Source organism: Gossypium arboreum, chromosome 9, assembly GCF_025698485.1.
Source record: "Gossypium arboreum isolate Shixiya-1 chromosome 9, ASM2569848v2, whole genome shotgun sequence".
NCBI lineage: Eukaryota > Viridiplantae > Streptophyta > Magnoliopsida > Malvales > Malvaceae > Gossypium > Gossypium arboreum.
The window spans coordinates 87,607,027-87,618,352 of record NC_069078.1 but is presented as its reverse complement, the minus strand read 5'-3'; the positions used below and the strand labels follow the sequence as shown (position 1 = coordinate 87,618,352).

General features: G+C 27.6%; 2 protein-coding genes across 3 annotated transcripts; both read left to right on the top strand.

Moving 5' to 3' along the window:
* The first annotated feature begins 2,519 nt into the window (after nucleotides 1-2,519).
* Nucleotides 2,520-4,308, top strand: LOC108457043 (plasmodesmata-located protein 2-like). Of its 2 annotated transcripts, none has more exons than XM_017755846.2 (3): nucleotides 2,520-3,710; nucleotides 3,805-3,912; nucleotides 4,009-4,308. In XM_017755846.2, exons 1-3 carry the CDS (start codon nucleotides 2,909-2,911, stop codon nucleotides 4,014-4,016), a joined length of 918 nt encoding a protein of 305 aa, XP_017611335.1. In that variant the 5' UTR covers nucleotides 2,520-2,908; the 3' UTR covers nucleotides 4,017-4,308. The 2 variants fall into 2 exon arrangements, with proteins under 2 accessions (XP_017611335.1, XP_017611334.1); XM_017755845.2 differs by having other exon boundaries at nucleotides 3,799-3,912.
* Nucleotides 4,309-6,538: 2,230 nt separating this feature from the next.
* LOC108455267 (uncharacterized) lies at nucleotides 6,539-8,690 on the top strand. Its single transcript, XM_017753849.2, has one exon. It carries the CDS (start codon nucleotides 6,815-6,817, stop codon nucleotides 8,348-8,350), a length of 1,536 nt encoding a protein of 511 aa, XP_017609338.1. The 5' UTR covers nucleotides 6,539-6,814; the 3' UTR covers nucleotides 8,351-8,690.
* Nucleotides 8,691-11,326: the final 2,636 nt, after the last annotated feature.

The window sequence follows — 11,326 nt, the reverse complement described above, 5'->3', positions numbered from 1 at the left end:
ATCATATTTAAGTTATTTATATATTTTTTAACAATTTAATATTTTTAGTTTAAGAATCCGATAAAAAATTTATTTTGATTCACACATTTTTGTTATTTAAATATTTATTTTTTATCATTTTACTATACTTATTTAATTCAAAAATAATTTTCCTAAAACTTTTATCATATTTTTCTTTAAATATTGTAATTTTATGTTGATGTCATATCATATTTTTATTTTTAAAGTGCTATAAGTATAATATAATCAAACTATTTATAACACAAGTATTAAATTGGTACAAAACAAATGATGTTGAATAATTACAAAGTAAAACCAATTTATTAAGATACAAAACGGATTAAAAACTAGTATAATTATACTAAAGTCGACAAACTGCATTAAAACCTGTACATGACAACTACACATTATGAGACTTGGAGACCCGCGCATAAATTTATGCATAGTACATCTCAAATATGGATACTCAAGATTCAAAATATTCGTCTTTGCTGACTATATTAAGCCCTTGTTGACTATTTTTAATTATTTTTCTTGTTGTATAATCATATAATATCCAACTTTGTCGAGTAATCTATCCACACTATAATTAATTCATGCAAATACTAAATATGAGGTAAAATGATGATTTTTGTGTTTTCTTTCTTTCTTTTAAAAAGGTTTGTGGAGTGTTGTTTGTCAATGCTAAGTGAACCATTAACTCATAAAGAATTGTCTTTTGTAAAATTTTTGTCTTAACATACTATTCTATAAAGAAGTTAGCAAAGTGTTGCTTGCACTTGAACAAACCGTGCACTGAAAGCAAGCCTCACCTATTGTAGAAATTGAAAAATTTGCGCATGATGAGATTTTAACTTGTAACCTATAGGCCATTTATGGGTAAGTATGATACTATTGATTGCCCCCTGGTTTCGTCATGGTGAATAATACATGTTTATCTAGTCGAGGTTTGAAAAACTAATTTTCAAGTACTAATTTAATTAAAAGCTCAACTCAGGAGTTATTTAATTAATTTTAATTACTTATTTAACCCACCAACTTTATAAAAATTATTTTAACTTATTATTTAATTTTTCATTCTTTTAATCATTAAATATATTTTTTTGTCAAATCACCTAAAATAGAAAATTAACATTTTAACTTTCTTGATGTGGTATTCAAATAAATTTTATGTGAATGACACGTCAAGATTTAATTATTTTTAAAAATTTAAAATTCAAAAAATATATAAAAATTATAAAAATTTAAAATGTATAAAAGTTATTAAAATATATTTTTAATATTTTAAATTTTAAAAATTAATTAAATGATGAAGTGTCATCCATCAGTATGTCACATTAGTAAAGTTAAAAACGTTAACTTTTCCTCTATTTTGAGATGATTTGACAAAAATCGTAAGTTCAAGAGCTAAAAATACGATAAATTAAATGAAAGACTAAAATGATTTTTTAAATTAAAGAGCAAAAAAGTGATTATGTCATTAATTTAAAATGATATAAGAATTCAAAATTTTATTAATATTTATAAATTCTTATAAACCTGAATTAAAATTTTAACAATAGAATTAATATATCTCATTTAGATTCAATTATATAAATATTTACTATTTTGAAAAACAAAATAAAATATTATTGGTTTAAAATCAGTGAAAACAAACTTGGATAAAGAAATTTAAATATTTTAGGACAATCTTAAACAACTCTAACTCCCAGCACCCAAACAGGATAAAATCTTCAGATTTTATGATGTTTTATTTTATTTTCTCCTTATGGTTAAGTTTCTTTTAAATGCATTCTAGGCAGGCTGCCATTTTCTCGAGAAAAAAAAAACAAAATAAAAATGCAGAATAGAACAAATGTGTATACACAGGGATAAAAGTGACATGAATTTAATAATCTTTTCATCATCTCTAATTTTCTTTTCTTTTTTTCATAATAGTCTTACAACTTAATATCTTAATTTAATCTCTAAATTTGGATTTCGTTAAAATGTGATTACGTGGTACTCGATTATACTATACTATAATTTTTTCTACTTTTAAATTTTATATAGTTTTATTATATTTTCAGGTGATTATATGATATTTTCGAAAGTATCATGCCATTGTATTTTAATAAAATTTAAGGATCGAATTAAAAAATATTAAATTGAAAGATTAAATATTATTTTATTTTTTAGGTTAAAATATGTCATAAATCTCTATACTCTTCACAAATTTAAAATTTAGTCTATATATTTTTATTTTCAAGAATTTAGTCCATCTATTTTTCAAAATTTAAAATTTAAGGATCGAATGAAAAGAATATTAAATTAAAGGATTAAATATTGTTTTATTTTTTAAGGTTAAAATATACCATAAGTATCTATACTATTCATAATTTTGGAATTCAATCCCTATACTTTTAGTTCTAGGAATTTAATAAATTATTGGACTAAATTTCAAAATTAAAAAAGTAGAATGACTTAAAGCATATTTTAAACAATATATGCAGTAGGTTTTCAAGGCAAGTTCTGAAGTGAGATACAGTACCGTATCCTTTTAGTCAAAATTTTTCATGGCAGATTCCTTTACATTCATACCTCCTTGCCATTTTCCCAAGCAGAGAATATTGTTTCAACTTTCCATTATTCAAATATTTTCTTTTAAGTTTTTATCTTCAAAATAAATCCCATTTTTGTTCTCATTCTCTTACAAGTTATTAAATTAAACCATTTGTTTAATAAGTTTTCATCATTCCCATAAATCACCACAAAAGCATAACCCTTTTTTCTTTGTTTTTGATTTCTTCCAAGTTCATAAAAGAACTCAAAACTTATATAAAAAAAAAAAAAGACCAGTAAGCTTTCCTACAAATCCAAGCCAAAAACTGAAGGAAACTACAATGATTTGATTTTTATAAAAAAAAAAATGGGTTTTTCTTTTTCTTTGAGACCCTTTTTTCTTTCCCTCTCATTCATTGTATTGTTCACAAACCTTGAGCTTTCATCAATGGTGGAATCTGGTTCAGATATCACAAATTTGGTCTACAAAGGATGTGCAAAGCAAGCATTTACAGATCCAGGTGGTGTATACTCTCAAGCTCTCTCAGCTTTATTTCAAACCTTACTTTCACAATCCATGAAAGTAAAGTTTTACAAGACAAAAACAGGGACAGCTCAAACCACCATTAATGGTCTGTTTCAATGTAGAGGAGACTTAAGCAACAGTGATTGTTACAACTGTGTAAGCAAGCTCCCAACTTTATCAGACAAACTTTGTGGTAGCAACACTATAGCCTCAAGGATCCAACTTGTTGGTTGTTACATGTTGTATGAAGTGTCTGGTTTCCCCCAAATTTCAGGCATGGAAATGCTATACAAAACTTGTGGCGGCGGTGGCGGCGGTAATGGTGGTGGTGGGGTTGGATTTGAAGAGAAAAGGGACACAGCTTTTTCAGTATTGGAGAATGGTGTGGTGAACAACCATGGATTTTTCACCACAAATTATCAATCTATTTATGTATTGGGACAATGTGAAGGTGATATAGGAGACTCAGATTGTGGGGAATGTATTAAAAATGCAGTTCAAAAAGCTCAAGTTGAATGTGGTGATTCAAATTCAGGCCAAATTTATTTACATAAATGCTTCATTAGTTACAATTATTATATTCATGGAGTCCCTAAAAGATCATCATCTTCGTTTTCACATCCTTTAGCGGCTTCTTCAACAGGTAAAAACTTCGAGAACTCCAAAAAGAAAAATCAGTTTCAAAAATGTTTTCCTTTTTTTCATTTAAACCCTTTTTTCTGGATGTATAGAAACAGGGCAAGAGACAGGGAAGACAGTGGCTATAATATTAGGAGGAGCAGCTGGAATTGGATTCATTGTTATTTTGATGATGTTTGCTAGAAATTCAATGAAGAAACATGAGGGTAATATGTTTTTTTTTTTAATTCTTACATTAATGCTTCATTTTTTATATGATATGAATTCGTTTATCATTTTCTTCTTTTTCTTTTTGGTTGCAGATTCTTGAAGGGTTTTCAGAGTTCATTTAAAGGGTGTAAAAAAAATGGTTTCTTTTTTTTTTGTGTGTGTGTGTGTGTGTGTTGAACTGAACATAAATGTTTGAACAAAGCGAAAGCATTAGCCATTAGGGGGGAAGCATGAAAATGTAACAAATGAGGGTTTTTTTTTTTTGTAAGAAAAGTGAAAAGAAAATCATGTTTTGTCTTATTGAATTAATGGATGAAAGACGATGACAATTTGTAACCTTATCATATTTTTATTATTTTATAGCATTTATATTTGCTGTTAAGGCAGAGTTATATTTATGTTTCTTATTATAATTTTTTTGAACTGGTATTATTGGTTAATTGATAAATAATTTAATTGAGAAAGATTGATATAATTTAAAAAAATAAACAATAAATATTATTAAAATAATATTTTGTCATTTTTATAAAACTTTAATATAATTTTTAAATAAAATAATTAAAAAATCCATATTTAAATTTATATACATGTTTTTACCATTTTATTATAATTATTGTTGAATAAAATTTAAAAAATACATAAAATGTGTTTTGTTTCACTTATACGATGGTTGTGGCGTAATCTAGTAGTAGTTATTGTCATTTTATTGGAACATTCCTTGAATAAAAAATTGATGGGTACACCAATTTGAAAAAGGGTTGAACTAATTAATCTTGATTGAATCCATGTTTTCTATTTTAATTAATCTAATCAATGTATTTTAAGTAGTATGATTATTGAATCTTTAGAAAATAAAAGAAAATTTTCAAATATACTAGACAAATTTTCTAAAGAAATTTTATTTTATTATTTGCAAGTGTCAGGATATAATAATTTATTAATATTTTTATATATTATTATATGAGTTAGTATTTAATACATTGACAATATATTTTTTGTTCCACAAGTAATCTTAAAAATTACCACATGTTTTTTTTTTCAATATTTGTTTATTTTAATATTTTACTATATTTCCTTATAAGACATTTGTCAACCTCTAACTTTACTTGTAGAGTCTAAAAACTCAATTGATTATGTACTAAATATTTTCATTAATAATATTTTTTTATTCTGCAAATAACATTAAAAATTATCACGCCTCTTTGAAAGTTCCGCTAAAAATATACTAAATATTTTTTATTAAATTAATATTTGGTTTGCCGAAAATATATTTTAGCTATTATTTTCTTTATTTTCAAGCTAGTATTATTGGATCTCTTTTCTTTCTTTCTCTTTTTACTTTTTGTCACTTTTCTCCTTTGAGTTGAACCCAAGTTTAGGACCAAAAAAAATAAAATGTGTTTGCTTGTCAAATTTTCTTAACTTTTTTCTGTTTTTCTTTTTGTGTTAATACTAATCACCCGAATCGAATTTAATTTCATGACTTATTTTTAAGAAAATTACATATAAATTTAAAAGAAATTCAAAATATATAAATAGATTATCATAAAAACATTATAAATTTATAAAAAAATTGCAAAAAAATACAAATCTAGATATCTTTTGTCTATATCCATTTCAAACATGATTTTTAAATATTTTTATAATTTCAAAAAAATAAATTCCCAAATTTTTAGATTTTTTAAAATTTTAATGTGATGATGGTCCTTTTCTATGTTTGAAATTGGAAATTAATATCTGTCTAAATAATCAAAGATTATTAACTATACTAATTAAAATGTTGATTAGGATTTTCTCTTAATAATATGTCTCATTAAAATTTTAGATCAACATTATTAGTTTTTTCATACAATTCTTACTAATACTTATAACTCCCTAAATTCTTGAATCGAAAAATAATATATGATTAAGTGTGTTCAAACCAACATCCTTTTGATCATTATGACAATAATATTACCAACAAAGCTAAAACTTAATTCGCCAACCCGATTGATTAAAAATTATTTTTAAGAAAAAATATTTCCAAGTTATAATTTTAAACATGAATCGAATTAACTAATAACTTTAACAAAGTAGAAGAAATAATATCAAATTAGAATTAAATCGATATAAGTACTATAGAAGCTCTATATTAAGACTTAGATTGCATTTTAGCCCCTCTATTTAAAAATGGGTAAATTAGTCCCGTAAGTTAAATCAGAGAGCAAATCGATCATTTTATTAAAATTTTTATCCATTTTTACTATTAAAAACTAGTCATTGTATGTCAACATGATGTTCATGTGGCATTTCACGTATCACTGTCTGGTTATTCCATCGACCACGCCAGTTTTTAACAATATGAATTGATGAAATTTTTAACAAAAATGACCAATATGCTCTTTGAACTCACACACAATGAATAATTTGCTCATTTTTTGAGTAGAGGGAGCAAAATGCAATTTTACTCATAGTATAGGGACTATGATACTTTTACCAGATTAAATCTTAAAGTTTAACATAGTATAGGGATGAAAATCACAAATTAACATTATACAAAACTCTCATTTCCTTAAATCAATAATAATTCTAATTAATTTATAAAAAATAACAAAAACGTTTCTTGTTAACTATCAAAACGTTAGAAAACAACGGTTTCAATCTCTTTTACCACAAATCACAAGTCCATTTCCCGAATGCCCTCAAATTTCTTCTCTTCCTCTATTTCCTCTTCAACATTGACCCTTCCCTTTCCCCTCGTCGTCGTCGTCAGACGGCTTCGACGACGAAAAACGGACCCAATTTCACCGTTAATGACGACGAAAATCTCCATCGTCGATCAATATAGAATCTTTAATATTTGATTTTTTTTCTTTGAAAGAATTTGTTGTTTTCTTTTTGTTTTTGAAAGGTGAAATCATGAATAATAATGTGGCACCGTTTCAGCTCTTGGAACTCAACGTGATCTCTGCGCAAGATTTAGAACCCGTAGGTCGTCGTAAAATGCGAACATACGCGGTGGCTTGGGTTCATTCAGAGCGGAAACTCACGACTCGAATCGATAGCCAAGGCCATAATAACCCGACGTGGAACGATAAGTTCATTTTCCGTGTCGATGAGGAGTTTCTATACGGCCATACATCTGCCGTCATGATTGAAATCTACGCCGTTCATTGGTTTCGTGATGTTCATGTCGGGACAGTTCGTGCTATCATCGGAAACCTTATTCCTCATATCTCTTTACCGTTGAACCGTCGGCAAGAATTTTCATTAGGGACAACGTTCGTTGCGCTTCAAGTTTGGAGACCATCGGGTCGACCCCAAGGGATTTTAAACATTGGGGTGGCGTTGCTTGATAGCTCAAAGAGGAGCATGCCGTTGTATTTGCATATGGGGTCGTCGGCGGTGGGATATAAGCATTTAATGGGTGAAGAAGAGATGCCTGTTTCTTCTGCTAAAAGCAATAGCAATTATAATGATCAACAAGTTGTGGTTCATCCGTTGGCTAAGCCTAAGCTTCGACGAACTAAGAGTGATTCGAGTTCAGTTTTTCCTTTAGATTTAGGGCCTAAAACGAAAGGTTCATCGATTATCAATGGTGGTTCAGTTGTTAACGGTGGTGGGTCAATTGTTTTCGGATTCGAACCCGAAAAACATAATGGTAAAATTAATTCCAGGGGGAGTTCAATGGTGAATTATACAGTTGGGAAAATTAATACTAACAAAGGGAAGTCAAGTTCGGTTGTTAACGGGTTGGAGGATTCAGGAAAATGGGTCAAAAAGGCGAAATCAAGTTCGGTTGTTAACGGGTTGGAGGATCCAGGAAAATGGGTTAAAAAGGGAAAATCAAGCTCGGTTGTTAATGGATTTGAGGATCCGGGGAAAATGGCAAAAAAGGGAAAATCAAGCTCGATTGTTGGATTTGAGGATACCGGAAAAAATGGCATCAATGGCCAAAGAATTGGGTTGAAAACACCACCGGGGAAGTCACCGAATGTGTTATACGGTGGCCAAAAGAAAATGGGCGGGACCAAAGTTTGGACCGATTCAGAAATTGGTCCCTCACCGTCAGAAGTGGCGGCTGCGGTGGCGCAAAACTTGCACCATAACAGATTTGATGATTGTGAGAGTTCAATATTGGGATGGAGTTTAGATGATCAAAGCATTGAAGGGCTTCGATCGAAGTTAGAACGATGGAGAACGGAGTTGCCGCCGGTTTATGACCGGGGTGGTGAAACTTCGAGTTCTGTTTCGACTGCGGTTCCGGCGTCGAAACGATCGAGACATGCTCGAAGACACACCGACAACGGCAGCACGTTTTCGTGTTTCGGTAACATTTGTGGGTGCGAAATTTCGATTACTTGCGGCGGTGGTGGGGCTGTCCCCGGTAGAAAAAAAGGGAATTTGCACCGGGGTCCCCCTAGCTCCATTCCTGATGACATGAGTTACCTTTGAATTTGAGAAAAGGACTTAATTGAAAAAGAAAGAGAATTTTGAGTGGCCATAAATTGAAAAATGTGGAACTAAATGTTTCGGATATATATAATGGGGAACCTAAAAATGAGATTTGAAGAGTGACCGATTTATGAAGTTGAGTTAGGCCATTCTTTTCCCCTTTTTTTTAATATATATTTTATATTTTATTGAATTTACATTTGATTTTGTAATTTGGAGAAAAAAAAGGAGAAAGTATTGCTAATGATTAAGAATACCTTGAGGTTGTTATTGAATTTTAAGAATATTTTGTCATAAAAACATTTTGCAATATAAATAAATATTAAATTTGTAGATAAAATTTATAGTTTAACGTGTAATTTGATATATAAATTTTAATTTGATTCAATTATATATATGAAACTTGAATTATGAGTTATATGTATATATATAACATTAGTTTTGATTCAATTGTACATATTTAAAGAAATGAATACACACATTTATTTTCAGTATTAGATTAATATAATTGTTTGTGTATGTAATATATCAATTTAAAATTGTGCTAATTCGCTAATATTGTTAGTGGCTTATAAAAATTGAGTCAAATAAAAAATTCATGCATGAAATTGTGTAAAATCAAAGTTAATGTATGACATTGCACATTGAATCAAAATTCATGTAATTCATGTATAGTTTTAATATTTATCCTTGGACTAAAAAAGTATATAAGTTCTTAAATTTTAACAAAAATCAATTATTATTTTACGAAAAACATTAAGTATCGATTAATTTCATTAACCAATGTTTTCTATCTTTGATTGTCGCGTCATTGACTTGGCCATTAGTGACATTGTAGTGGTGCTTCACACCAACAATAGTTGTTGAAATGGCAATGGCATGACACCTACCACTAAGCAAAAATAAAAATTATTTTTAAAAATAATTAAATTTATAAAATATTAAATAAAAGAAGTTAAAAATAAAATCATATAAAAATTTTAGTCCGAATGAAATGTCTAGATCATTTAAGATGATGTTTCTAAATTATATAAAGTTTAGAAAATATTAAAATTATTTTTCTTTGAAATATGAGATGTGTATTGATGTTTTAACTCTACTAGCACCTTTAAAGCTATATAATAAAATATTTTTAAAATAAATATATATGTTTTTACATTTTATTAATCGTACATGTAAAGTTTTAAAAATATGAAAATATTTCAATTAAAAATGTGTATAAATTATGTTTATTATATGTCACTACTGACGTTGTTTGAAGGGTCAAGTCAATGTCATTAACAGTCATATCAACAATGTAACAATTAAAGGCAAAAAACGTTTGTCAAATAACTTAAGTTGTGAAATTTAAAAATTTAAAGACTTGACTAAATACGTTTTTCTTAAAGAAAATTAATTTATTAAAATAAAAAGGGGTTATACACACTTTTAACCTAAAAATAATAAAATGGGGTAGAGATGCTTTAAATATTTTAAACAAAATAGAGGGACTCAAGGCTCCGAAAACACAACATTGTGGTCTCAAGTTCCAATCCCACACAATACCTAAGCTTTGGAAAAGGGTTTCCCTTAATTATTTCAAGGACAAACATTGTTCAGAGTTAATGGCCATTGGTTCCATATTTCTGAGGCAAATAGGGGAAAAAAGAATACCAACTTTATGCTTTTCTCCCCCTTCAAAGTTATTTCTTTCCTGTTCTTTTAATTATATATAAATGGTTAACCAATATTAGCAGCATTAGTTAAAAATAATATTTCAAAAATTTTGTAATTAACGAATGGTAATGCTTTAAAACCAACAAAAAAATCATTAAATAGAATGTAAGATTTAGTGGAAAGATAAATTACAGAGATATAATTTAAATTCAAATCTTAAATATAATGTTATTCGAAGGGGTAACCACGAATCTTGAAAAAATTAATTATATGGATCACATGGCTAAAATTAGAAAATTGCTTTAAGGAGGCCAGAGGTGGATCATAATTTTTTTTAGGAGCTAAATTACAAAATTACTATTATACTAACTTGTAATTTTTAAACTGTTGGGGGATTACAAGAAAATTTTACTTTTTTTAAGAGGGAAAAGACCCCTGTCTACACCCTTGATGGACTATAAAATGAACATGAAAATATTTTCCTCCTAAAACAAGCATGTCACAAGTTATGGAGATGAGTCAAATCATACACAAACTCTTCGATTTCACATAGATTCTCTTATTTTAATATTATGAGAGACTCTTACCTCATAAATTCGCTAGAAGTCTTAATAAAATAAAAGACTAAATCTTAATAAAACAATACTAAACTTCCAACTATAATAAAAATATCTTAAATTTTACAGCCAACTTTTATTATCACTAAAATTTAATTTATATCTAATTAAGTTGTTAATATAACCAAATCTTTCACGAGCTTGTTAGCATAAAAATCAAATAATTAAATGCTATAAAATATGCATAAATAAAATTGTATTATAACAAAATCTTTATTCTAATTTGAAAGAAGTTATAGCTAAATTTATTCACGATTTAAGTGGCTCACTTATTTTTATCCAATTTGATTAAGTTTGGATATAAATTTTATGTATCAAAATTGAGTTGACCAAGTTCAATTTAAATAAACAATATTTTTAAAATTAAATTAAATTAAATTATAAAATATATTTTTTTTAATATTTTATTAATTTAACCAATAAAATGGACTAAGAAATCGTGCCAAGCTGACCCATAAAAAGCTTGGACTTAAGAATTCTTTTTAAAACCTAATTACGATTTGAGCTGACCCTTAAACAACTTTAAAAACAACTAATCAAGTCAAATTAAAATTACCTTTTTTTATACTTTACTTGAGTATCATAATTAGCATTAAGAATATTGGGTTTTGATAAAAAAAAAAGTATAAAATATTAATTGCTTGTGCATTTGTCATTGATTACATCTTCCATATGTTTAATTAATCCCATTTTTTCCTTCATT